Source organism: Vespula pensylvanica, chromosome 18, assembly GCF_014466175.1.
Source record: "Vespula pensylvanica isolate Volc-1 chromosome 18, ASM1446617v1, whole genome shotgun sequence".
NCBI classification, from domain to species: domain Eukaryota; kingdom Metazoa; phylum Arthropoda; class Insecta; order Hymenoptera; family Vespidae; genus Vespula; species Vespula pensylvanica.
This window is the reverse complement of record NC_057702.1, coordinates 779,358-806,497: the sequence shown is the minus strand read 5'-3', so window position 1 is coordinate 806,497 and position 27,140 is coordinate 779,358. Positions and strand designations below refer to the sequence as shown.

At 39.9% G+C, this 27,140-nt stretch overlaps 5 protein-coding genes across 8 annotated transcripts in view; 2 read left to right on the top strand and 3 right to left on the bottom strand.

The window, feature by feature from the left end:
• LOC122635646 (disheveled-associated activator of morphogenesis 1) overlaps positions 1-2,663 on the bottom strand; it is a 28,253-nt gene extending 25,590 nt beyond the window's left edge. The window contains exon 1 of the mRNA XM_043826093.1: positions 2,014-2,663. The gene's annotated coding sequence lies outside the window, so the exon portion shown is untranslated. The remainder of the gene's footprint in view (positions 1-2,013) is intronic.
• Positions 2,664-3,022: 359 nt separating this feature from the next.
• On the top strand, positions 3,023-6,645 carry LOC122635649 (kinesin-like protein KIF6). 3 transcript variants are annotated; one of them, XM_043826098.1, is made up of 13 exons: positions 3,023-3,279; positions 3,342-3,457; positions 3,553-3,627; positions 3,693-3,735; positions 3,856-3,960; positions 4,054-4,193; positions 4,593-4,709; positions 4,866-4,997; positions 5,075-5,209; positions 5,281-5,377; positions 5,457-5,715; positions 5,832-5,945; positions 6,016-6,645. In XM_043826098.1, exons 1-13 carry the CDS (start codon positions 3,214-3,216, stop codon positions 6,630-6,632), a joined length of 2,016 nt encoding a protein of 671 aa, XP_043682033.1. In that variant the 5' UTR covers positions 3,023-3,213; the 3' UTR covers positions 6,633-6,645. The 3 variants fall into 3 exon arrangements, with proteins under 3 accessions (XP_043682033.1, XP_043682034.1, XP_043682035.1); XM_043826099.1 differs by lacking the exon at positions 5,281-5,377 and having other exon boundaries at positions 5,414-5,715; XM_043826100.1 differs by lacking the exons at positions 3,023-3,279; positions 3,342-3,457; positions 3,693-3,735 and having other exon boundaries at positions 3,577-3,627.
• A 291-nt stretch (positions 6,646-6,936) lies between these two features.
• LOC122635645 lies at positions 6,937-14,607 on the bottom strand. Its single transcript, XM_043826087.1, has 15 exons — positions 14,238-14,607; positions 13,524-14,028; positions 13,043-13,344; positions 12,613-12,917; positions 11,780-12,472; positions 11,447-11,701; positions 10,984-11,308; positions 9,923-10,759; positions 9,286-9,804; positions 8,941-9,152; positions 8,712-8,850; positions 8,306-8,583; positions 7,437-8,168; positions 7,206-7,359; positions 6,937-7,133 (listed from the first exon to the last, which is right to left on the bottom strand). The coding sequence occupies exons 1-15, from the start codon at positions 14,443-14,445 to the stop codon at positions 6,937-6,939; spliced, it is 5,661 nt and encodes a 1,886-aa protein (XP_043682022.1). The 5' UTR covers positions 14,446-14,607.
• A 112-nt stretch (positions 14,608-14,719) lies between these two features.
• LOC122635647 lies at positions 14,720-18,588 on the bottom strand. Of its 2 annotated transcripts, none has more exons than XM_043826097.1 (3): positions 18,372-18,588; positions 15,485-17,447; positions 14,720-15,275 (listed from the first exon to the last, which is right to left on the bottom strand). In XM_043826097.1, the coding sequence occupies exons 1-3, from the start codon at positions 18,372-18,374 to the stop codon at positions 14,956-14,958; spliced, it is 2,286 nt and encodes a 761-aa protein (XP_043682032.1). In that variant the 5' UTR covers positions 18,375-18,588; the 3' UTR covers positions 14,720-14,955. The 2 variants fall into 2 exon arrangements, with proteins under 2 accessions (XP_043682032.1, XP_043682031.1); XM_043826096.1 differs by lacking the exon at positions 18,372-18,588 and adding an exon at positions 17,538-17,555.
• Positions 18,589-18,886: 298 nt separating this feature from the next.
• LOC122635650 (organic solute transporter alpha-like protein) lies at positions 18,887-23,759 on the top strand. Its single transcript, XM_043826101.1, has 6 exons — positions 18,887-19,609; positions 21,215-21,410; positions 21,806-22,037; positions 22,142-22,298; positions 22,467-22,607; positions 22,964-23,759. Exons 1-6 carry the CDS (start codon positions 19,531-19,533, stop codon positions 23,155-23,157), a joined length of 999 nt encoding a protein of 332 aa, XP_043682036.1. The 5' UTR covers positions 18,887-19,530; the 3' UTR covers positions 23,158-23,759.
• The last annotated feature ends 3,381 nt before the right edge of the window (positions 23,760-27,140 follow it).

The following is a 27,140-nucleotide window of genomic DNA, read 5'->3' as shown; positions in this document are numbered from 1 at the left end:
GGCGACGGCGACGACGACGTTTCGTGCTACTCCATAGAAATACGAAAGCTTTTTCTCGACTCTTTATTTCCAAAAGGTTCGTCTTCTCTTCCTCCTCGTACGCCTCATTCGTCGACACCCTCTTCCAGTCGAAAACTATTTTCGGTGATATACACATATATCTGCGAATGCGTATCTTTATCGAGCCAACACGCCCTTAAACTTCGATCGTCTAAACTGGCGTATGACGTCAGACGTTGAATAATAGAATCGTTTTGAAATTTCTTGGTGGAATATGTTTCGATTCGATCGTTAATGCGATACAGAGTTGCATCGTACATCTTTTCGACTAATTTGAAATTAATCGATCGATCGATTTGGATTAACTTTGAAAGTAATTTATCTAATCTCTCGATCTTATTTCCGAGCGAACAGATCGTCTAAATCGTTTCGACGTGGAGCGACGATAAGAAGTTGTGCTCGTGCGTAATTTTTCGGCACGTCGTTTATCTAATCTCGATATTATTTCCATAAAAATAGATTTTAAACCGTAGATCGTAAATAAAAAAGAAACATCTTGCCGTAATATCCTACTTCCGGAACGAAACAGGAAAGAAACAACGCGAACGCCTTCTTATCCCCATCGAATTTTATTAACGCTCGGAGAGTCTCCCCGCCTGCCGTTGCTAATCCGTAAAATCGATAGAGTGTGACGCTCGATAACTGTCCTTTGCTATATCCCCGAGGTCACTTCGATTTGTGCAAATTCTAATGCAGGTCAGGTTCTTTTTATCGCGAGCAGAAAATCTTTATTTTCTTTTGTTATATTTCGTTGCTCCTTTCAGTTTTATCATTTTCATTGGCGACTTTGTTCTCGTCAAAAGCGAGTATAATTATTTTTCGTACATGTATCTACGCCCTGTCGATCGACGACCAATTTTCGTGATCGTTTCTTCAACCGTGGTCGTCAAGAAGAAAGAGCGAGTGTAGATTATTTCCGAAAAATTATGATACGTAACAGTGAGACACATACGGTAGATTTTGTTCGTCGCGATGAGCGAGCAACGGTGATGTTGCATACATATAATACATGCATACGTTCGATTCTCGATGTACAGTTAGGTATGCACTTGATGCGTTGCGTTTCAACGTGCTATCTCGTTGGCGCATTATCGCGCACGATTCTATTATATTATTACGCCTATCCTACCTTGGCGAACGTGAACGAGAAGATTACGTACACGACGGAAAGGAGCAAAATCTTTACGTATGCACAAGGAGTCTTTCTCGTCAAAACGAAGAACGATCAAAATAAAATTACAATTCCTTTGGAATTCTCGTGCGTTGTCAATGACTTATTGATTACAAAACGTCGACCCATTGGCGGATAACGCAGACGATTATAGAAGATACGAGGTAGAAGGAAGAGGAAGATCGATAAGAGAGTAGTAGCAAATTACAAAGATTAAAAGGAAAAATAAACTCGTCGTCTCGTCTCGGAGAAAGGAGAGAAGGCGCGGCTTAATTAGAGGAGTCGTTTTCGCGCCGGCTTTGCATTCCCATTTGCCGGTCTGCTCGGCCGTTGCTCGCAAAACGGGATTCCTTTAAAAACTCTCTTTCTCTCTCTCTCTTCTTTCACAAAAGTAACGACAAAAGAGTCTCTCTCTCTCTCTCTCTCTCCCTCCCTCTCCCTCTGTCTTTCCGTACGTAGGCAGTCAGTGACATTTTCAAATGTCAACGTAATCTATCGCAATACTTCAGGACGATTCTCGGAGAGAAAACGAGAGGAGAAAGATGAAAGATAATTAATTTTTCCGAAAAGTTCGTGCCGGTGGCATAAGTGGTGAAGGGTCAGTAAGTAGAAACTTGTCAATAATCCAAACGAAGTCTTTGGAATTTTTTTTTCCTCTACTGTTGTACTGTTTTGTCTCTTGAGAAGACGACATGTCGAAGACACCAACTTTTCGGACAAGGCAAAAAATATAAAAAACAAAACGGAAAGAAAGGGACAGATAGAAAGTGTTAGTGGCCTACCTGGTCCTCCGAGTGTCCACGATCGTCCCTCTAAAGACGAAGCCCCATCGAGAAGAGAGAGAAGGAACGCATTAAGAAACTGGCGAAGGAGGAGGAGGAGGAGGAGGAGGAGAGAAAGAGGAGGAAGCAGAAGAAGAAGAAGAAGAAGAAGAAGAAAATCAGAGTCTCGCGATCCTCCAGGAATAGTCGCGCGGGCGTAGGCGAGTATCCGCCCTTCGTGAACGACTCGATGATGTTTCGAGAAACTTGCCAAGAGAATCCATTCGCAATGGAAATGAGAGAATGTTCTTTGGAGATTTTTGGAAAATTCAACAAAATTGATTACACGTTCTCTTTCTCTCTCTCTTTCTCTCTCTCTCTCTCTCTCGCTCTCTCTCTCTCTCTCTCTCTCTCTGTCCACCCTCTCTCTCTCTCTCTCTCTCTTTCTCTTTCTCGGTCGCTCGCTCGCTCGCTAGCTCGCCCGCTCGCTCGATCTTGTTCTCTTTCTCCGAGTTTCCCGTGCGACTCTTTTCGTTGTGTGCGCGCACCGATCAATAAGAGACGAAAAGGCACATGTCCCGTAGCCTTCTCCGCGAGAAACCTTCTTCGAAAGGTTCGAGAAGGGATGCGCGGATGCGCGCGAGGCTCACTGTTCGCGACGCTCGGTTACTCGCGAGAACGGAGCGTCGAGGCGCCTATTGCGCCGACGCCGTGACGACGCGACGCCGACGCCGACGCCAAAGTCGCGATGCTGTCGACGTTGCCCGGGCAACCCTCTAACTTCTCCATTCCTTCTTTCTTTTTATCTTCTTATCCGGGGAATTTCACGATGATACCGTATCGATGAGATACGCTTTTGTCCTTTCTCGAATCTATTGTTAATTTCTTGTCATTTTTGTTCATTCAGAAATTTCATTCGAGTCGCATTGAAGTTCAAAGGATCGATCTAGCTTTTGATCTCCAATGATTTTAATCGATTGGATTTAAATCGTAGATGATACAGATCTCAAATGATTTACTAAATCCAAATCGTACGCACTTAAATCGATCATCCTAGGCTTAGATTTTAATCCGACTGAATAAATAGAAGGGAATATTAGCCAATCGAACGTTTCGTCTCGATCGTTGTTCTTTAAATTTGAAATAAAAAACAATGGAATAATCGTAATCGATTGATCGATCGTACTAATCTCTTGCAAGTATTGAGGTTATTTAAACGAAATGGGTAGAGACGTTATCAAAGTTTTTGCTAGATTAAAACCTGAAGCAAACCGTGAAAATCTTACGGTATTTAATCAAATTGATGTCGCAACGATTGGAAAACCCGTCTCTGTACATCTTTCTTTCAGAAATATCGTATACTTCGCCGACCAAAGGATCACAGCAAAGAAGATTTCTTGGTGTTGCTGGCGCCTTTTAAGGACGACGAGTATGTCGATCATCGTCCTGAATCGTGGAAATTTTCGTAAGCAGCTCCTTAAAAAAAAAAAAAAAAAGACATAGGAAGGGCACCATTCGGTGTATTCATAGCCGATAACGCGAATCGCGCTCATGCGTCAGGTTTTACCGTATCATCGAGGAAGAGGCGAATCAGCAAGATGTCTTTGAGGACGTCGGTCGGCCTGTGATCGAGAGGTGAAGAGAATTCCATTATTCCATAAATTTTGCTATTTATGCTTGTGTATCTTCGTTTATTAAAGTGTCCTCGATGGTTACAATGGTACCGTCTTCGCTTATGGCCAGGTAAATCGTAATGATCGATGCGTTTCGTTAAATTCAATGATATAAAATCATTATTATCGTTAAGAACGACTATACGCATATACGTGCATTGATCGTAATCGAAGGTATTTGAATTTACAGACAGGCAGTGGCAAGACCTATACGATAACGGGTAAAGTTTCAAGTAGCAATAGCCAAGGTATCGTACCAAGAACCTTGAGTTACCTCTTCGACGTCATTAAGATGGTATAGTTCTCTTCCCAGTATTATTCGATAGTTTTAAAATGAGTAGTAACGATTAAGGGCAAATATCCTGCAATGAAACGATTAACATTGTAGCATCCGGAAAACGTTTATTCCGTGGACGTGGCTTATCTGGAGATCTACAACGAATACGGTTACGATTTGCTCGATCGAAAGCAGCAGCAGCAGCAGCAGCAGCAGCAGGTGCAGCAGGCTATGCGTTTGGAGGATTTACCGTAAGTACGGGCCTCCTTTCTCGTAAAAGGGCTCCTCTCTTTCGCCGTGTATCGACATTCCAAGTAAAAAACCACTTGGTCGAGATCCATTTAAGGCTCTTCGCTAGATCTATTCCGAGAGTATGAATATGGAGCAACCGGTGATGGAGCAACTTGGCACGCGTCCTTTTGCTTCCTTCTGATCGAATCTCGAAAATTCCTTCCTTCTTTTACCGCGTTTGTTACCGATAATGCATGCGTGAGAACTCCGCGAAGAGTCGAACGTGTACGACCCTTGTCCTAGTTCTTTCCCCTTCTTGCCTCTCACTTGCCTCTTCTTCCCCAATGAATCGTCAATCTCGATGATAAATTGTTCGTTGAGCAATACTTAACGCTTCATTGTCTCCAACGCCTCCGTAGACGCGTCAGCATCCAGGAGGACGAAAAGGGAAAACTGCGTCTGAAGAATCTGACCTTCCACAATGTAAAGAGCGAAGACCAGGCGATGGAGTTGTTCCTTATCGGCGATTCTCGTCGGTAAAAGTATATTTCATATTTATCGACGCTATTCCTATCGGTAATTAATCTCCGATGATCATCGAATGAAACATCTTTCTCGACACGACGCTCGTCGAGCTTCTTTCGATCAAAAAGTTAATTTTTGTGTCAAGATCCTTTTAAAAATTTTATTAGCGTTACAGCCGACACTCCTACGAATCCGCAGTCATCGAGATCTCATTGTATCTTTACCATCGTCGTATCGATAAAGCAGCTTGGAGCTAATCGTTACAAGAGAGCCAAAATGCATTTGGTCGATCTAGCAGGGTACTATTTTATCGTTGGTTAATATTTTCCGTTTCGCTCCTGGATCTAAGCAACTTGTTAGACACGCGCGTTTATAGATCCGAACGAGTTTACAAATGCGCGATCAGTGGCACCGTTTTGTCAGAGGCGAAACATATTAACTTGAGCTTACATTATTTGGAACAAGTTATAGTGTGTTTGAATCAGGAAAATTCTAGTCACATACCTTACAGGTACGTTCCAGTCGGGTCGTTAGATTCGTCAGAATCGTTAGATTCGAGTAACAAGTTATTAACGTTCGTAGAAATTGTTTGCTAACTGCTATTTTAAGAGACAGCCTCGGTGGAAATTGCATGACGACGATGCTGGCTACCTTGAGTGTATCTTCCGTCAATGTTCAGGTACAAGTATATTTAAACGCGTTTTCATTGACATAGGAAAGGACGAGAGACGAATCAAAATCGATTTTACGATCGTCAGGAAACGATATCGACTTGCAGATTTGCTCAAAGAGTCGCTTTAGTTAGGAACGATGCTAGATTGATGTTGGAGCACGATCTGAACAGTGAAAATACGCTTTTGAAATTGGAGAACGAGAAGCTGCGGAAACAAATCGAGGAGTTAATAAAGCAGAACGAAAATTTCAAAAGTATGCTGTCTTTGCGAGAAAACAGAAACGATTTCGAAAAGAGATTGGATTATTACAAAAACTTAGTGACTCAACGAGATCAAGAAATTTGTATCCTTTTTCAAAATTATTTTTTTCTCCTTTCTTTTTTTTCTTCTTTTCTTTCTTGTTTCTTTTCTTCAATTAAACACAAATTTTCTCAATTTATCCGTAACTTCGTTAAAAAGCTGTGCTACTGGGTTCGCTGAGAAAAGCCAGAGATAAGAAGAATCGCGTGGAAGTAGACAGTAACGACGTGGAGGTACGATCTAAATCGAAAGCCAAAGCGAAAGAAAGTACAGGTAATAAGAATATGATTTCAATCGGAAATGAAGAAATAATGAAAAGTCATGTTAAAACGAATGATTTCAGCCGAACGTTTGTCGAAGACGACAAAATTACTCGAAGTTATAAAAAAATCCGAGCTTGGAAACGGCATGGAATTAAAGGAAACAGATTCCGATGCATTATGCAAACCAGAAATGAATTTATCGCAAAGAAAATTTGTTGAAGAAGGAGAAATCGAAAAATCGAAAATTGAACGAAACGTTGAAAACGAAGATATTGCTCGTAACGGGGAAAACGAGCGCGTTTCGTCGAAGAAAAGGATTTCGTTAAAAAAATCGTTAGGCTCGAATGGCGGTGTAGAAATCGATCCTTGTAAAGATAATAGATCGAAATTAGAGGAGGGATCAGAGACGAAAAGAATCGATAAAAGTTTACACGACGATTCAATTTATTCGGCTAATTTATCTTCGAACAGGGCTATGACCAATAAATTTCCTGATTTAATAATAAACGATGCTCTCGTCAACTGTCCCGTAGCAATGACCAATGATCGATTGGAAACGCAACGTTTGCAAAAGATTATAATGTGCAATAAAGTCGATAACGATTTCGAGAAAAATTTGCCATTGACGGGTGATCCAGAGATCGACGAAGAGATCATCGCATTTTATAAGGCCAAACGTTCCGGTGGAATTTATTAATAGTTTTAAACATTTTATAATGATTACGTTTTATATGGAGACAAAAAGCGAGATATAAAATTTATTTTCTTCTTCGCCAAGATATAATAATAAAAATTTAGCAATTAATTTATGATAGAAACGGTGAAGATCATTATCTCTATCGATAATTTATATCGATATCATTTCACAAAACACATCACAAAACATAATCGTGAATCTCTTCTCAAAATTAATATAATTCGATTATATTTGATACAACGTTAACTTCAATTTGGCTTAACAATAAATATTTCGATACGTGAGCGCGATATCATATCGATATTCAAGGTATAACGCATGACGTTTTAGGCATATCCAATCTCTCTCCGTGCATTTTAGCTTCTAATATCGTTAATCGATTTTTATTAATTACCGCCAAACAATGTCTCTTCGCCATGTCATTATACTTTCGTATTTTCAATTTCGAAATCTTCTCAGCTTGAATTTTAATGTTATCTCGATAAACGAAGCCTTGAATACCTGCAACCCAAATGATTTTTCATTTTAATAATATTTGACAAATCGTTCTTTTTTGTTTCATCATCAAAATACCTTTATACTCGTAGATTTTAAGGCTTCTATTGTTTTCAATAAAAATTAATAATGTCTCGACTAACCCCTCGAAATTAATTATTGAAAACGACGTTGGATCGTTCGTCGGTATTATTTGTAGAATTTTCATTCGATTGAAATCATTATCGCTGACCTAAAAGGTCGTAGATTTTTATTAACATCAAATATTGCACTTTGCTTTTATTCCATTTTGTTTCTTCTGATACTTACGAATATGTGATCCCTGGTAACACTTTGATCATAGTGAAGAAACGCTTCCTTTTCAAAAATTCCTACCTTGATAGCAAAAATCTCTTTCGATGCCATGCTGTTGTTCGAAAACGTATAATTCTTAAGGTCCTTATCAAGTTCATAGATCGTATGTCGATTATTTAATAATATTCTATCGGTATTGGAAACAAATTTCAATCGTTGATCTTCCTCGATAGAAAGATAATAATTTGGATCGAATCCGAACGATTCGTTATTATATAATTGTTGGATAGTTCGACTTTCCAAACGATCCACGAACAACAACAAAAATGTATCGTCGTTTAACTTTTTCGCGTCTTTGACATCGTCGAACTGACAAACGTGAACGAATCTGTCGTTATCGAGTTTCCATAAATTCGTCGAATTTTTTCCACATTTTTCTTTCCCCATAACGAGAAAGTATAACGAGTCGTTGTGATTCAAAGTTATCCAATTATCGACGTGTCCAAAATCAGGGATACTCGCTATTGATTTAAATTTTCTTCCTGTAAATTGAAAAGCATCCAAGCGACAAGTTTCGTAACTCATTAGAAGTATATCGAGATCCTCTATCTCGAAGTAATGGACGCTCAGTATTCGATCTTCCACATCGATTACTTGCAGGTACTCGAAAGCGTCGAATTTGTAGATTTGAGTTTCCGCATAATGCTGCATGCTCAGCGCGCTTTTGCATAAATTGGGCAACTTTGTCTGCAAAAGAAAAATTATTAATCGATCGAACAAAAATTTCGTCTTTTTTCTTCCTTTCTTTTCTTTTTTCGTTTTCTATTTGCTCCATTATCTTCCTTCGTCATTCGTCATTTTTTCTTTTTCCTTTATTTACGTACCGTCGATTCCGTCAGAGACGCTTCCATCGCCAAACAATTTCGTATCAACGTATCGGCTAATTCGGTCGAATCGAATCCGTTCAAGCGTCCTCCGTTCTTAACGCTTTCTCTCAAATAAACATCCCCGCGTATCTTCCATTTTCCAGAGACCAATTGCTCCGTCAGATAATCCTTAGTAACTGCGGTTGCGTGCCAACCAATTAGATCTATTTCATTGAAACGTCCCAAGACTCTTAGAGATCCGTTTAGAACCACTGGTTTTTCAAACTCGAAATTTCCTATAAGAAGAGAAGAGAGAGAGAGAGAGAGAGAGAGAGAGAGAGAAGGACAAGTTTCGTTAGAACATTTCGGCTCTACGATTACAGAATCTTCTTGTTGTAAAATAATTCGTAATTCATAAATGTACCAATCACAGTATCGTTGGTATTTAAAAGTAGAATCTGTTTTGGATTCGCATGATTCATAAGACGAGGATTAAAATCGTGGCGCATAAGAACTTTGCCAAGAAACGTCAGATTTCCAGTAATATTTTGATCACCAATTTTCTATATGAATAACATGGAAAATTATTTATTCCACTTGTGCATTGCACGTTTATTTTGTTGATAATTCATAAATTAGAAACAAGTAGTTACCATAAAGGTATCCGTGTAAATTTCATTCAAGCTATATCCGTTTATCTTTCTTCGAACATCGATCCTTTCGACGGCGACGTCGAAAGCTCTGACAAATCCGCTCGACATCGTCTGATCTGTGGCTAATGGAATTATCGAGTCCATGTCTACGTCGTTCCAAAGTTTGACGTTTATATCGCAATTGAAGTTAACGTTCTCGAACGTCATCGCGGCTGAAAAGAGATCATTATTACGAAGTGATATGAATCATTTAGTATTGATAAAATTGCGAATTACTCGATTTCAAATGCCGTACTCGTATATCTCGATGAAACCAATGATAATGATAGCTCTATTCTATATTACCAGGAAAGAAGAAAGGCCGATCCAGATGAGCAACGATATCCTTCAAGCCTTCGACGTCGATCCCACCAATCGTTTTAACGTCCAAAGTCTCGAGAACCTCCAGATTCTTCTCAACGACAATATCCTCTTGAAAAAGAACGCTGGAATTAATCGTGAAAGGTTCGTCGATGAAAATTGCCTTTTCATAAAATTCTTTTAAATCGATATCGTTTAGAGCTTCCTCGACGATTAGAAACGATTCGTTGAACGTCAACGACCCTTTAAAACGTTTAACTCCTGACAAAGTAACGTTGTCTTCCTTCTTAAATACCACGGATTTGTTAAACTCGTCGAAATTCGTTCCATCGATCGTTCCGTCGGTCGTAAGATCGATTATTTCGATCGAATTGTCAAATCGGACGTTTGACTTTAGCTCGAACGTTTCATCGTCTAATTTTCGTACTCTGTTTATCAAGTCACGGAAATGTACTTCATTCATCTTTCCTGTTGCATCGAAATTCCCCGCGACATTAACGGTGCCTGCAACATAATACGAGACGTAGCGATTATATTTGCGTCTTAACATTTTACAGCGACCTTTTAATAATAATTTTTAATACGTACAACATCGTATTAAAATCGTTTTGAGATATCTTACCGTTTACGACGACAGGACCGGCCAGATCTTGATCCTTGTATGGATCGAGAAGATTTTCAACGCTGCGTCCATTGAACGATTTAATTTCAAGATACGTGCAACTAACATTTTCAAATTCTTTCAAACCATTTACTATTATTTCTTCGTCCGTTTTCAACGCAGCATTCTTAACGAGTTCAGTGAAATTGAAATCGTTTATTAAACCATGAACGGTCAGATTTTCCACGTACAGATCATTTTCGAAGATCACCGTACCCATAGTTTCCGGATCATACATTTTATCCAATAATATTCCATTTACCGACGGTGCGTAGATCATTCCTTTTACAGCGAGAGATTCTAGCGTCGCGTTACCATCGAAAATTTGGCGATAGGATCGATGTAACCGATCTATCAGATCGTTCCACCGTTTTATCGACATTCCATTTAGACGGTCGACCTCGAGTTCCTCGACTTCCAATCGATCGAACGTATAATTTCCAGTCAAATTTTGCGTCGTCGATCTAGTTACGGCAAATTTCATAAAGTCACTCAAACTAACATCGTTCATCAATTTTGGACTGATCTCTCGAATATTTAACTCGTTTGCTCTTAAATTATTAAAGGAGATATTTCGAAAAGTTTGATTCAATTTTTGTTCGAACATATCTCTGGCGATATCGTTGTTTAAAATATCGAACGATAGATCGTCGACGATCAAAGTGTTTTCGAAAATTATAGTTTTGTTCAGGCAATTCGACTTTTCCCACGTATTTTCCTCAAGGATTCTTCTTACTTTTTTTGTGTATTCGTAAGTGACGTTATCGAAGGTTGCGTTCTCCGAAATTTCCTTCAAATCTGACAACGAGAAAGAGCATTTCATGCACATACACATTTATTTACGTACATTTTATTTAAAAGAGTAAACACTTTCCGATAAAATTCCACCTACGTATGATTTTACTTTGTGATCTTTTTTGTAATAAGAGAAAGGGTCAAATAAATTTCTGATATAGAAACAAAGGTTCGGATGATTTTAGATATACTTTGTTCTTTTTATATTTTTTATATTTTATACCCACTTGAAAAGACTTGATCGGTATCCAAAGTTACGAATTCTTCGATGGAATGTCCATTGATCGCGTCAGACGCGATATAGATCGATCCATCGATCGCAACGTTGCCCGTGAACGTCTTCGTTCCAACGATCTCGACCTTGGAATCGTTCTTCGATAAAAGGTCGTCAAAGTCTGACCAATATTTGCCGTTTATCGAATCCTCCAAACGAACATCTCCCAAGACGATTAAATCGTAAAAAATAATGTTCGAAGATACGCTTCGAGTCTCGTTGATCAATGGTTCTTGTTCGAGTCGAGACGCGTTAAATCCACTTATTTTACCGTTGACCTGTAAATCATAGTACAAGCTAAAATTTTAGAGAAATTCAAACAAAATATATATATATATATATATTAATTGCACGTTTACATTTTCTTTTTCAACGATTAATGGACGTGATCGCGTAAAAGATAAACGTTTGTATACCGTGAAAGGTCCGAGAACGGTGATGTTGTGAAAAGTAATTTCCTCCTGGAAAACATGATCGTCCTCGAGTGTAACGAACTCGTTTATACCAACGTTGTTTATACTGAAAACATGGGTCAACCTGTCGACGGTCAGTCGATCAAAGTTCTTTGTTCCGGTAACGTCGACAGGGACGGGGCCTTCCTCTAGCACGTAATCGTAAGGATAACTTAGATCGTTCAACGTCCTCACGTTGAAGTCGGCAGCTTCGATTTTCTAGAAGAAGTGGTCAGCGATATTTTATCAAGGTCCTATTTATTTATTTTTTCGTCTCGTCAAGAAAATCATACGTACCCCGTTGATTACAGTTTTTTCCGGTATAAAAGCCAATTTATTTTTCCAGACAATACGTTCCCAGTCGATATTATTTATCTTGGAGAAAGTCAAGTGCCCATCGATCGTTGCGTCGTTGATCTTGGAAAAATCGATATTCGAATGATCGACTATGGATCCTTCGAACATGATTCGTTCTATCGGTATACCATTGATCCGTCGAACGATCAAATTTCTTGCTTCGATATTAGAAAACGATTTTTCTCCGTCGACGACGTCATCGGATCGATCGCTCAGGTAATTTTTTAATATTTCGGATATCGGCAGATCGTCGATCGAACTCGTTGAAAATTGTTCGACGTAGAGGTTTCCGTCGATTCGTAGATCACCGGAAATATCTAGATCACCGGCTAGATCGATATCGGTTGAGTTTAGATCGAGCGCACCTTCCAGATCCGACTCCAAGGTTTGACATTTTTCCGTTAGATCGTTTAAGGATATCTTTATCCGAGTCACGTTCGTTAATATGTCCTCGGACGTCAAATTTTTCGAGTCCAAACCGATCGTATAAAATACGTCCTTTTCTATGGTTAAATTCGTTGTTATTATCTTGGACGCGTTGAACAACTCGATTCCCGTGTAGTCTATGCGATCGAGCAGATCGAATTTTTCGTCGATCTCGTCGATGATCTTTTCCTGTTTGTTCAATAGTTCCTAAAAAGGTTTGCGATCGATTTAAATCCAACTATTCAAATCAAAAGACACGAATGAAATTTTACTCTTATCAATCGTATCATTCGATAGTAGTATCGGTAGTACGCATGATACAATCGCACAGGTGCGCGTTAACGTACTTCTAGCAACGTCTTTGCCTTTATCATTCCTGAAATTTTATCTTCGACAGGACTGGGAAGTTCGTTCAATTTCGTATCGATCTTGACAAAACGATTTCCGGATACGAATCCATATCCGGGAATACTCGTCACCGTCGAAAGATCGAAGTTATCGAGGAGAAAATTGGGTAAGGATATTTCTTGAAATCGATCACCCTGCCAAGCCAAAGCACGGACCGTGGAATTTTTCAATTGTACCAACAGCAACGACTCGTCCCTGTAAGTTTCGATGCGAACGTCCTCGATCCAGGCAATCTCTGAAAAAGCTAATTCATTTCGTCGGGTCAACGGCATGACGCATTGTCGTAACGTAATCATGTTTCTAATCATAACTTTACAACGATCGTCCCATCTTTTTCGGACGCGAAACAATAGGAAATAAATTGTTTACCGTTGAAAAAGTCTTCGGTCTCCGAATTATATTGAAACTCGTTGTCCGAAAAATGAAATAACGCAGATTCTCGTCCGGACGTAGCCAAATATTGCATGTGACCGCTCTCGAAGCAAACGAAATTATTTAAATCGTTCGATTTAATCGTTTGCCAATATTCGAACATTCCATGAACGTAATCGTTCCCTTTGTGCTCGTAAAGTAAAACTTCGTTTATGCCACCGAGAACGAGTACAGTGCGCTCGTATACCTTACATATCTGCATGTCGAGCGTCGAGGAGGCCTGTATCCTTTGGATCAACCTTTCGAAAACGTTTCGACACTTTGATCATCGATTAACCTTTTATAGATGGAAAATTAATTCCCTTTGAAGCAGCTTATTAAGTTGCTTCGATTAAGGTGTCTTACGCGAAAGAAAGTTACGTCGAAATTGGAGAGATATTCTATCGTAAATATGTCGTTATATGCGTGATATAATTACCATACGTCGTAGTCCTTTTCGACAAAATCAAGGCCGAAACCGTATACGTTGATCAACGAGACGGATGTCCCGTAATGGTCTCTGTTGAATAGCAGTAGTAATTTATTTTGACCCTCGTGTCTGACGAACCGTATATCTTTCGCTGGTTGTTGTATATCCCAGACCCAGAACAATATCAAACGTTGCTTCGAAACTCGGTACCATCGCAAACTCGTGACCCCTTTATTTTCAACGCATAAAACGGCGACGATGTCGTTCTCTGCACCGTGCGATCCCGTAGCTTCTACATTGACCAACGTAAACGTCAACACACGACCCTCTATATCGAATTCGTTGAAACGTCTCGTCGTTGCGTTCTCCTTGATATCGAGGGTATACAACAGAAAGGTCGTTTCTTTCGAACAAGCTAAATAATTAATTCCATTGTTTTCAAGTACTATCCAATTAAATTCATTCCTTGGTAATCTTGAATCCTCTTCGATCGAGATGTCCGTTACTACGACTTCTAGAGGGATTTGAGAAAACCGACGATAATTGCGTCTATCGAAAGCGTACAATGGGATTAATTTAATAATTTAATAAGCATTCTTTGTTCTTCTTACTCTCCTTCGCGCTACGTCAGTTCGCATACGAAAGGAGGTCCCGAACGAAATGAAACGAATGAAACGCGTTAGCTTTATAACGTTGACGTCTTCTTCTACTTTTTCCTCTTACCTTCTCGATTTCCAGCGTTCGTTCCAAACTCATATTCCTGCCAAATCGGAGCGCTTTCCATGGAATCTGGCGAACGACGTTGCAAAGATTTCGCGGTAATATTTAACGCTTTGTTTACTTTTTCTAACATCTCTTCGACGCTTTGACATTTTGTCGTTTCTAATCGGAGAAAAAGAAAGACGAGAACTAGTAACGACGAACGAAGCATGTTAACGAATGCCGAACGTACCTTCCTTCGATCTTGATTCGATCCTTCGAATCTCGTTTCTTTCTTCTAAACTCGACTCGAACGACTCATAATATTTAGGGATCGGTGAATCTCCAAAGTCGGTACAAATTATTATCGTTACATCGAGTTGATCGGCGAACGAGTAAAGAGCTGACTACGACGAAAACGTATTTTATCAGTACTACTTTGATAGTCGTTTAGGAGGAGGAGGAGGAGGACGACGACGACGACGACGCTGAATTAATAAAAAAAGCCGTAATAGTCTTAAGATATTCGATTTAATATAAAGTTTACGCAAAGGATATATATATATATAAATACGATAAAATAATCTCTTTCTTATATACAATGTTGCATAATCGAGCGGTTATTAACGATCATCGTGTATAATAAATAAAAGAGATACTTTCTAAGCAATGTGCCATATAACGCGTCCATTTCACTCGTGTTATATAACGCTTTCTCTCTCTTTCTCTCTCTCGTTCGTAGTCAAGGTACAGTTACCGGCAAAAACCTTGACCTGTCGCCAGCCTTTGGTTGGAACCTTAAATCGATCTTCTCGCTACCTTCCTCGCCGACTTCGAGAAACGTGTTCCAATCTACCAAAAAGTATAAGCCAGTTTTTCTTTTGGCTGGTAGAACAGGATCCGGTGCTCGCGTACTTCCACCGAATGAACTTTCTAAGTCTAATAAATTTCTATTCGTTGTGGTCGACGTTGTCGTCGCGGACGTCGTCGTTTCCGTCGCCGTATTCGATTCGACGGGAGCTCTCGCAAAATCCGATGTCGTCGTCGATTCTTCGGTCGTTTCTGTCGATTTTAAAGAGCAAGGATTATTGGATCGTTCATCGTGGACGCGCGTGCGGTGCAAACTACGTTCGATTCTAAAAAACTAAACTTTTTTTGCTTTTACGGAAATTTTGATTATCTCGTGTCATCGTTTTTTCTTCCCTAAATCTTTAGATAGTTTGCACGTCACGCCGTTGTAAGATCGAATCGATCGAGGATGCATCGATTACCGGTGTCGGTGGTCGTGCTCGATTCCGTAGAATTCCGTTCGCTCGTCGAGCCGCGAGCATCCTCCTCCTGTCTCTTCACCTCGTTTTTAAGATCCTCGTTATAGACTCTGATGATTTCCTCCAAACTCAAAGGGTCCGGACCACCGGACAAAGTCTTCGTATTCTCCAACAAGTCCGTAGCGGCCTTTTGAAAATCCTTGGCGTCGGCTTTACCTCGTTGAACCAATTTAACCGTATCTAAAAATTCATTGATCTTCGATCTCTGATAATCGTCCTTAAAAATCGTTTCGTGTGGCTTGAAAACGTGATATTTGGATTTGGTCTCCTCCAAGGTGTAATTGATCGAATTCTTGAAATTCCTACGAGAATTCGATATCAATCCGATATTTTCTAATATCGTCCTCATGTTAACGGGAACGACTTCGATCACCGATGGAATCTCGGTCTTCATGGCCTTGCGCTGCCTGTTGAGGCCAAGTCCAAATCTCGCGAAAAACTCTCTCATCTCTTCGTCTTGCACGCTAGACGAAGTCGGCAATGGCTTAAAGCTCTTGTACAAATTCGTAGGCGTACGGCGAGTGGTCACGGTAGCAGCTACGGCGGATCCTCGATCGTTGGAACTTTGCAGGCCAAATTTTTGAAAGAGCGATCGCACGTCGGGCGTTAAATTCTCCATACCTTTGTTCAAATCGAAAGCACCGGTCTCTCGGAAGGTATCCTGATCCTCGACCGACGTCGCCGAATCTCCGTCGGACGTCGTCTCGGCGTCGAGAGACGCCGCGTGGGGACGAGCTACGCCGTTCGCGTTGGGAATCCTCGATCGGTCGTAGAAAACGTTCTTCTTTTCGTCTTCGACGACATCTTGGACGTTTCCTTCGTTGTGCGGGCGCAAACCGATCGAGGCTAACAAGTCCATAACTTCTTGCCTCATCGGTTCGGTCCGATGAGTTCTCTCGGTCGACGCGGTACTCGTTGCTCCACGAAATCCGCCGGAATTCAGAACCAACGTTGTATTGAACTTGGACGTTTGCGAATTCGACGAGAGCGGGCTTACGAGGATCGTCGGTGATACCTCGTCTCGCTCGATTACGGGATATTTCGTGAGCGACGTTCGGACGACCGACGGATCCTCGATCTCTTCTTCATCGGGGATATTTTGAGGCGGCGGAGCGTGATAACGCCATTGATCGGAATATAGAACGTCTTGTTTCGGCTTGGATGGGTTCGGATCGATCGTCAACTCCTCGGTACTTGATTTCTCGTTGTCGTTCCTCGTATCGAGAACCAGATCGATGTCTCGAACCCGATAATTGTCCGTGGTAGTAACGGCGGCGGTAGGCAGAAAAACGGCATCTACGGTCGTCGTCGATTTCGCTTCTCGGTCGGTGTGAGGTTTGTTCTCCAAGTTGTCCAGGTTGAAACTAAATCTGATCGGTGCCGATCCAGGAGTCAGGTCCTCCTTCGACGATACCTCCGGTCGTACGTCCGAATAACTTTCTCGATGATTTTTGTATCGATTCTTCTCGACGAAATTTTCGATCGATTCCGACGATCCACCATTTTCTTTCGATCGATCGTTGAAGACCATTTCGAGACGCTCACCGCTGCCCGAATCTGATATCATTTGAACTATCGGCGGTTTCGTGTACAAATCTTTTAAGTTTTCCGACGATTCTCTTGCCTTGTAGGGCAGAACGATCATCAGAGCTCTCTGATACATTTTCCGTCCTTTCTCGATCTTCTCCTCGTTCCCGTATGCTTCCAAATCCTTGGACGTGATGTTGTACAAAATATCGACGATATCGCTTCGGGACAGTCGAGGCAAGCTTGGATTTTCGTTGATCAACCTTTCGACTTCGCTGACCGTTCGATTGATCGAATCTTCGACCTCGAATATCGATGGGAGTTCCATCGATTCGACATGACTTAGACCGAAGAGTAAGAGCACGCAGAAAGCGGGGATCTGAAAAGTAATTTCGTTCGATTATTACGACGTACCGTAGATCGAACGGAACGAGGACGCGCGATTTCCTCGTCAGAAACTTCTCCTTACTCGTGGCATGCGTCGGGAACGCGACTACGATGTTTGAAAACGTGCGAAACGCGTCTCGTCCTTGAATCGATGTTTCGATCGATTCATTATCAGAGTTACGCGATCGACGTTTAAGCGCAATATTCGTATTCCGTACTCGTAGGCACCTCTCGCAAAATATCCTTGGACCGCGAACTGGCCGATCGAGAAAGTACTGTTAGTCGATCCGCAGCGCGCGCACCGTCTGATCCTTGTACCGACGTAGATAATTATACGCGCGACTCGGCGACTTTTTCTTTTTCCTCTTTTTTCCCCTTTGCGCTAGATCGTCGGTCCACGACGCGTATCTCTTTCGCTGTGCGCGAAATATCTCTTTTCGTTCGTTCGTAATTCGGTCGTATCTTTTCCGTTTCACGTTCCAATGTCAAATTCCACGTTCAAATGCCGTGGCCCATTGAGCGTACATGCATGCTCCGGTGGAGTGAAAGAAATCTACGGTGAAATTAGACACGGGGAACGAGTCGGAAGATGAGGATTCTCGAGAACGAAAGTGAACTTTCATCCTCGGCGATTTCAGCACTCGTTACGATACGACCGCTTCTTTTCGGTGAGTCTCTTTTTCTTTATAGAAACGTAGAACGTTCGTCGATCGATTTAAGATCGATACCTATTCACATTGCGTTTACGGCGCATCCCAATTGTTCCGATATGCGTCGGAAACTTTTGCAGATTATTAACGTTCGAACGAAAACAAGAAGATATATCGTTGGAGACGAGACGGGAAACGTTTAAAAGGCGAGGTTCTTCGAGGAGAAGCCTCGCGATCGACGAGAAAAGTAGGGAAAAAAGACTTACCATTGCTAGGAGCGATCGTCCGCAGAAGCAATCGTGAACTGACCGTACGACTTAAGAGCCTACTTTCCAACTCTCTCTCTTCGTACTTAGCGACTCGATACTCTCCTCGCTCGTCCTATCGGTGCACTCACGCACGTTCGACTGTCGTCCGAGCTTCCTTTCCACCTGTCTCATACTCGATCGGCGATCGTTATCTATCTCCTCTTCTTTCTCGTTTAGGCTCTGGCAACGTGACATAAAAGACGCGAACCGTCATCGAGGTTTTCCTTAAGGAAACGTTTCCCCGTTAATTCTTGAAATTATTCTCATCTCGAAAGTGAGATCTCTCGAAAGGGACGTCGCTTTCTTCGGACGGTTTTCACATAATTCGCGTTTAAGGAAACGCATATCGCGAAGAAAGTCTTCTTTTCTTTCAATATCTCCGATCTTTCCTGTTGGCTATATTTTTTATTCGATTATTTATAAACAATTCTCTCTCTCTCTCTCTCTCTCTCTCTTTTTATGCTCTGGTCGATAAGTAACCCGCATCGATCCGGGACGCGTATTATCGATCGCAGATGTCTCCTTGTCCATCGATAAGGGGTATCTACTATCGGTAAGTCGGCATCGAATAATCGAGCGAGCGGCAATAATCATTGAATTAAAAAATCCTTTCGTTTCGATCCTTTTAATCGTATAAAACGTATGTTGTAGTTCGTTGATAGATTTCGTAAAAACCAAACGATTATACGCGTATTATTATATTTGTTAATCGATGAATATTCGTAATGGCCGTCCTTAACGTTGAATATCTCGTTAAGAGATCATACGTTTCAGCTATCGACGATAATTATATCAATGCGTTATAGCAAAGTAAACAAACGCGCGTCGAAGAGAAGTTAAAACGTGGTAAGTGAAAATATTTCGTGATAAGCCGTTACAACATCGCTATTTAACGGTGGTAAAAGTGGGGAGTCACTCTCACCGTTAGCAATCGCGTCTCGGTCCGACCGACTTGCCTTTTCGATCTTACCAGACGTCGCGAGTTTAGCTCGTCGAGTTTGTCGAACTTTCGAGCCAAGATCCATACAGGACTTGAAAACGTTCAAACGATTTTCGAAGGTTGCCGTTGTTCCTGGCTCGTTTTTTCTAGTGGAGGCTCGACCTATCGAATTATACGATGGAAATTTTCGACGAGTATCGTTCGAACGTTAGTTGCGATTCTAATTACGTGCCCTCTGCGATCGAGCATATAGAAAGTAAGTTTCTTTTCTACTTTTGTAACTCCTCCTCCTCCTTATCCTCATTTCTTCTTCGAGAAAATGTAACGCGAGTAAAAATTGATCGGCGAAAAACGTCGATTCGGGCACGAATTGTTCGGAATAACTCAAATAACGAACGCCAATGGATCATTCGAGCGAATAGCGCCATTTCTATGTCCGATTCTAACTTTCTTTTATTCGGATCGGGGATATTTACGATAACGAAACGAACGACATATCGCTCCGTTACTACGTTTGGGTTGCGTCCTCGTAAAAAGTTGTATCGATAAATTCTTTTTACTTGATCATATTTTAACTTGCACTACTATTTGGTAATCTTCCAAAAGTATTACGAAAAAAATACAATTAAATACAACTGCGCGTATAAAACGCTGTCGCTGTTGATTCTAATTGTAAGTAGATTTACGAGAGATATGCGAATGAAATTATAAGAGATAGATTATTAATCGAAGAAAAAATATACGCTTTATTATTTTAATACGATTGACGTTGTTGCTTCATACGACGTCAAATTTTTATCCCGTTCGACATATGGAAAGTTCCTAATCGTTTCTCTCGCATTACACATATAAATGCAGCATCGACGCTACTGTCGTTCCTTTTTTCTCTTCATTTTTTCCTTTTCTTTTATCTCCGATGGAAGGCATGTACGAGCGACACGCGCACAGGTGAAAGTTCTGCTTCGAGTTTATATTTAATTTTACACTTTACATAAATGCCCGGTTATATACTTACATGTATGTATATTTGAAAAAGAGGAAGCGTCCTCGACACAAAGACCTGCACGCGCATAGAATATACGATTAAAAAGACGTAAAAAAAGATAACGCGATAAAAAAATTTGTTCTATTTACATTGAAAGGCAAAATTACCAGTAGCAAAAATATAAATCATATATGTCTTGCAAGAGATTACAGATAAGATCTTTCACACGTTTTTCTTTTCTCTGATATCTCGTTTTTTTTTCATTCCTTCTCCATTTTCTGCTTTTAGTTTTACGAACTTTGCCGTCCAATTGTAAAGCAAAGGAGCCAAAATTATCGAATCGTGTGTTTCATCAAATGATTTGGTCGGATTATCTTTGCGTATAGCGTTTCGAAAAATATTTTGAAACGATTCGATATGAAAGTTAATATGAATTTCCAATGAAAATTGTGCAATATCACAGAATTATATATATATATATATATATATATATATATATATATATACATATATACACATATACACATCTATTTAAAATTAAACATATTATACAAAATAACGAGAAAATTATTCTGATGCAATTAAAAAGATTATGCGATTGTCTGTGCGTGCGTATATCGTACTTATTTACATCTTGTCAATAACTTATCTTGTAAATGACTCGAAATAAATCTAATCTTATCGTTTTATCTATTTTTAATAGGAAACAATCGTAGATTATGTACGATGACTTTGCTAAATATATGGTAATCGTTAAAGACGCTGATACATTATAGTCTTATCGATATTTTTATTTATTTATTTATTTCTTCCTCTTCTAAATACAATTATTCGCTGATTTAACAACCATTTGGTATTTTATATTTTTTGTTTTAGGTTTAGGTACATTTGCAATTGTCCTGGTATGCATTGGAGCAATATTTTCAATTATTACATTATACTTGGCCATGGATGCTACTTACAACGTTCTTTTGCAAAAAGAAACGGGCCTTTACAAATCTAACGTCATTAGCATTTTCTCGATATATCCGATAGCGAGTATTTGCAGTTTGATAGTGATAGCGATTCCAAGGTATAAACGATACCGTTTTGTCCGATTAATTTATAATCGAGCGCCGTTTTATTACATCTATCCCTTCGTCGTAATAATTTAAATCGTTATAAATTAAAAAAGTGTGCGAGTGAGAGAGGAAGCTCGACTCTCTAAATGAAAGATTCCTGTTACCGGAGAGTGCATTTTACGACGACAGTCGCCTAAAAAAATCTCCTTCGAAAAATCTTTCCGGTCGACCTTTTTTCTCCAACACGAAATTGCGGTATAGAAGGGCGAGAGGGGGGGGGGGACCGGCGGGGAAGGAAAAAAAAGGGAATAGGAATGACTGCGGGAAATTTGTCACGTGATTCGTTCTCTCCGAGAACAAGATTCATGAATCCTCTCTAACGGTTTCTTTTATTCTTCTATTTCAGGGCACAACTATTATCGGAGATGGTCACTCAAGTTTTCTTGACAGTATCCTTTTATCGTCTGTATCTTCTTCTTATCGACGTCGGTCGTCGAAAAATTACGAAAGCGCCCTCGTTGATGCTGAAAGTTGGTCCTTGTTGTTGCTGGCCATGCTTGCCCTTTCCTAATCTCGATATGATAGATTCTCGTTTAACTTGGATTCGATTAATTATTTTTCAACTCCCTGTTATACAGGTATGTGTGTATGTGTGTGTGTGTGTGTGTGTATGGTATGTATATTCGTGCGTGGCCCGTCTTTCGTTTCTTTCATTAATTTAATCTTGAAAACGTTTTTCCAGGGTTTGCTATACTTTATCATGCTAATTATGGCTTTGGACGAACAAAATACATTACCAACGTACTCCGAATGGCTTCAACCATTTCTTGTGATTAGTATACTGTTTGCGTTGTATGGTTTAACCATCACCACGAAAAGTCTGCATGCCGTGGCTCCAGGTACGTCCTTCCATTACTCGTACGCGTGTGTGCGATGACGAAATCTTAGAAACGATCAGTGGACCACGCACGCGAATACAGGAAACAATTTTCAAAGAGGATGGAAAAGCTTGAAGAAAAGCGATATGCGATGGTAATGGAAATAAATGCATTTTCTTTTTTCGACAGAAGCCAAGCTGAACTTTAAGACTATGGTGTGTCAAATGGTCTTGATGTTTTCCAAAGCCCAAGCTGCCATTATCAAGATTCTCATTTATACCGGCGTCTTCCCTTGCAGGCCACCATTGTCACCGAAAATTTACGCCACTGGTAAATCTATTGTAAAAATAATCACGTAGGTGATAGTTCGTTGGAACGTGGGCAAAAAAAAAATGAATTGATAGCGAAGCGAGCGATCGAATGATCTATTATTACTTATTTTATTCTTTCTTAAGATATTGCCTTAAGTTAGACAAAAAGTAATATCAGTATTTTTTCACTCGAAAATTCTCACGATGATAATAAAAATAATATCAGATTTTTCAACAGACTTTTCCACGTAAAAGATGTCAGGCGTTATTTATTCGATAGTATTACGTTCTTCTTCAAAACGGAGCTTATTCGAATCTTTTGCGAATCTTTCGTTCCTGTGCATCGGCACTTTCTCTGACTTCTCCTTATTTCAGTGACGCAAAACACCCTGATGCTAATCGAGATGCTGTTGCTCTGTGTCGCGGCGAGGTACCTTTATTACGTCGACCCGGAAAGAAAAGAAGATTCGTCGACGACAGATCGGCCGAAAGACAAGCCGCACAATCTGACGAATAACAATGACTTGCCTGAACAAGTTTCGACAAAGATCGCTATTGTGTTTACCTAAATGATAATACGATCTTTCTATTATATACTTGCTTCAAGAGGGACAGAGAGAGAGACTTTTTCTAAATCACGTAGCTGCTGAATATGCAATTTGTGCAATTCTTCGACCGAATTCTACCACGGAAAAAGTCTTACTTTAGGATTGTTACTACTTTTCCTACTTGAAAGTAGATACACTTATTTTATAGATTAATAATAATTTTTACCAAGTAGTCGAATTTTTATCAAAAGAGAAGTAAGCGATTTAGCGTTAAAAACTTTTCTATAATCGTTGTTAGAGAGGATACTTGTCTTTACAGGCTCGTTCTTGTGCGACAAAGTAAGTTATTTCTTACTTAGCAATGAAAATACCGGTGTTTATTAATCTTTCTGAGATAACTTAGAGTCGGTACGAAAACTGAAAAGGAACAGGGCAACCAAAGGATGAATCGTATATATACTATTTTATACGATATTCCTTTATATACTGGATACATTTTCTTACAGTATTAGTAAAAAAAGGGAAAAAACAGATAATAGAAAATATCAAGTAGACAAAAGGCAATATTGTCGGTCCAAAAAATAAAAGGAGAAAAAATGTTATATCCTCCAGTATGAAGATTATCGCGAAATGAAAAAAAGGAGAAAGGATTCTCGGCCAAATGTCTCTCGAGTTTCTTCTGGTTTCTTCTTCATGAAAAAAGAAAGGATGGCCATGCTTAAGTACTCGGAGACGGATGGTGAAATTCGAGAATATAACTTTGCATTATCAGTTGGAGAAGTTTCGGAGTCTCGCGTCCTTGAAAAGAAAAAAGTCCAAACTCTGGTGCATCTTGACGAAGGAGCCAGGAAATGGCGTATAAGATAAACGTAGAACTTTTGATAACGCAGCCACTTCTTTGGCCATTATCTCCGACGTTACCTTCGAGCTCGACGATTGGATTTATTTTATTGCCGACGAAAGTTTATAAGAGAGAGTCGACTTTTGGCCAGATTTCCTTTCTTTCTTTTCGTCCTTGTAATAATACTCATCCTTATTTCAAAGCTTTATAACCTTTGATATCGTACGTTTTAAAGGAGCTTGATGTACGAGTATACACATTTTGTAAATAATTTTTTAATCGTGATACATCATAGTACAATACGGAATATAGTAATATATTATAATATAGATTATAAATGTGTGTATAAAACATATTTAGTATAGACTATAATATAGCAATATAGTGTTAGATAAGCAATAGATTTATATATATATATATATATATATATATATATATATATAGATCAAAAAATCATTTCGTATATTAAAATTAGAATCAAACTAAACATCGTGTCTTCGAGCGTGTCGCAAGGAAAGATTTGCCCGATAGGCATAGAGATGAAAAAGAAAGATAGATAGATGGGTAGAGAGAGAGAGTGATAGAGAAAAAGAGAGAGAGAATATATAAGCGTATATAAATGATAGGAGGAAAGCATCGAATTCGTTTTCATCCAAAGTTCTTCGATTCCCCAAGCTCGAATAGAACGACAGGACACGGTAAACGTTTATCGTGAAGCATCTAAAAAGAGAGAAAGGGAGGAAAGAGAGAGAGGAAGGGGGTTGGGGAAGGGCAGAGGACGTTACACGGCGGTCCTCGAATATACCTTGTACCCCCTCATTTTTCGAGCGATTTGAAAGGACCACTACCTACCTACCTGCAGAGTCTGACCCACGAAAACTACAAAACGCGTTCTCCTCCTCTTCCTCTTCTACTTCTTCTTCTTCTTCTTTCTTTTTCCATCTTTCTTTCAGCATCTTTCTCTACTCTCTCTCTCTCTCTCTCTCTCTCTCCCTCTCTCTTTCTCTTTCTCCTTTCTCATTCCTCGTCCACCAGCCGCGAACCTTCTTTTTTTTCTGCTCCGTGATCACGATCGAGCTTTAGAGGTATAATAGATTTAACAGTTTCCTTCGTAGGATATTGGTTTAAAGGGGGTAAAGAAATTTCTTCTTCGGTTCGTTTCACCTTCTCTATTCGACCTAGTTCCAAGTATCACGGCTGGACCAAGTTGATTTTTCTTCGGAAATTTGTCGCCGCCGAAGGGCCCTTCGTTTTACGACGTCCCTTTTTCAAGGATCCCTTGCAATCTCTCTCTCTCTCTCTCTCTCTCTCTCTCTCTCTCTCTCTCTCTCTCTCTCTCTCTCTCTTTCTATCTATCTATCCGTTGAACCAAGCAATAAGATAGATGCCGCTCTGGGCAATTTGAAGAATCACAGCGTCGTAACTCCAAAATAGCCGATTGATAATTCAGTGTGGGACTAATTAAGGCAGCAAGGGTCTTCGAATCTACAGGCCAAATTGTTTCCTAACGTTGAGATTCCCTCTCCCCTTCCACCTCTCTTAGGCTTACCGATCTCGAAACTAAATAACCTTGAGGGTCGAGACAGCTCGAAGAGGTCTTTTTGCGAAGGTGGAGTAGAAAATAACTGACAAAGGTATTTTGCTAGCTAATGAGCCGGCGAATCTGTCGAGGCTTTAACGTAATCATTTTTCTGATATATAACAGACATTTATTATTATTTCATGTAAGTCAAATTGCAAATGAGTTTTGAAAAATTCATTGACACGTGCAATTAATTTTCTTAATAGATTTTAGGAATTAAAAAGAGAAAGGGAAGAAATCACTCTCAAGATAGGTAATCAAACTACTGAAGGATTTACTCGTCGATTTATCTGAAAGTGCCACTTCGTAGCTACTCCAACGCGAGGATAACTGTCGTTATCGTACCGGCTGCTGCTGCTGTTGGCTCTCTTTAGGATTTTCAGAATCGTAGAGAGAGAGAGAGAGAGAGAGAGAGAGAGAGAGAGAGAGAGAGAGAGAGGAGACGTGTAGCCATGTGTTGCACGCGCGAGAAATCGGAAAACGCTTCCCGCGACCGTCGACATATGGCACGCGGCTAGACTTTATCTCGAGGAAAAAATACACTTTCGGAGGCGAGTCTTCTTCCGTGAGTCCTGGAAATATTGGACCTGTCGAAGAAAGGTTCCCTCCACCAATTTCTTTTTTTATTATTTTGTGAGGAGAGATGAACTTTCTTTTACCATACTTTGATTTTTTTAGATTGTCCTATTCGCATATGTAAATATTTTAAGAAACTTACTAACATCTATTGTAATACTTGCACAACTAATATTAAGAAGAAAAATTTCTAGGGATCAACGATTCGATTCGTGATGCACAAACGCTTTAAACAAGATGCGATCACGTATAGGCGATAATTAAACCAACGATAAGATAGAAAAAAGATTATACGGAATGGGGGAGGAAGAGAGAAAGTATCTCGTAGTAGACCGCAAAGGATCATAAAGTAAAGAAAATTTTCTTCGTTTCTCTCCTTCACCCTTGACTATTACTTAATTTACATCTCAGTGGTTACCCACGAGGATGCTTGCGGTTCATCCGAAGATGTTTTTGTAGCTTTCGTGTACTTTACGAGTTGTACGCTCGAGACTTATCTTTCAACGGCAATTACTCGTCTCGGCTCCAAGCAGTTTCTAAAACGACTTCGTATAAAGAATAATGGACGTTCGTGCAGGTATCGGTCATTATTAGCTGTTGTACATTCTATCGTCGATGGACCGACGCCAAGAAACACCAAGAAACACGTGCATGAAATTAACCACGAAAATATCAAATGCTTCGTGTATAGTCATCTCGCGTGCATACAGTTAAAAAACAAAAAATAAGAAAGGACAGGATAATATCGTGCAAATTACTTTGATTTTGTCGTATGAAAAAGAAAAATTCAACTTTGGCTGTGGACAAAAAATCCAGGAATTTCTATGAAGCATGGAAATAATTTATTATTTATCTAACAAGTAGATATCGTTTATTAATCACGTTTAATTAATTTGTTAGAGCTGAATAATTCAGCTAACAAATTAAAAAATCAGGGAAGATCGATTCATCGTAAAAGAGAAAGATGGAAAATTTTTCAGAAGAATTCATCCACGGTGAATTTGA

Coding starts and splice junctions, on each gene's coding strand:
- LOC122635650 (XM_043826101.1), top strand. CDS start 19,531: ATGGAAATTTTCGACGAGTATCGTTCGAACGTTAGTTGCGATTCTAAT. Junction 19,610..21,214: donor TGCGATCGAGCATATAGAAA/GTAAGTTTCTTT, acceptor TTTTTGTTTTAG/GTTTAGGTACATTTGCAATT. Junction 22,608..22,963: donor ACCGAAAATTTACGCCACTG/GTAAATCTATTG, acceptor TCCTTATTTCAG/TGACGCAAAACACCCTGATG.
- LOC122635645 (XM_043826087.1), bottom strand. CDS start 14,445: ATGCTTCGTTCGTCGTTACTAGTTCTCGTCTTTCTTTTTCTCCGATTA. Junction 14,029..14,237: donor GAACGCTGGAAATCGAGAAG/GTAAGAGGAAAA, acceptor AAATCCCTCTAG/AAGTCGTAGTAACGGACATC. Junction 8,584..8,711: donor TACCAACGATACTGTGATTG/GTACATTTATGA, acceptor CTCTTCTTATAG/GAAATTTCGAGTTTGAAAAA.
- LOC122635647 (XM_043826096.1), bottom strand. Junction 15,276..15,484: donor GAGCACGACCACCGACACCG/GTAATCGATGCA, acceptor TAAAATCGACAG/AAACGACCGAAGAATCGACG.
- LOC122635649 (XM_043826098.1), top strand. CDS start 3,214: ATGGGTAGAGACGTTATCAAAGTTTTTGCTAGATTAAAACCTGAAGCA. Junction 3,280..3,341: donor CAAACCGTGAAAATCTTACG/GTATTTAATCAA, acceptor TCTTTCTTTCAG/AAATATCGTATACTTCGCCG. Junction 5,378..5,456: donor TATCTTCCGTCAATGTTCAG/GTACAAGTATAT, acceptor TACGATCGTCAG/GAAACGATATCGACTTGCAG.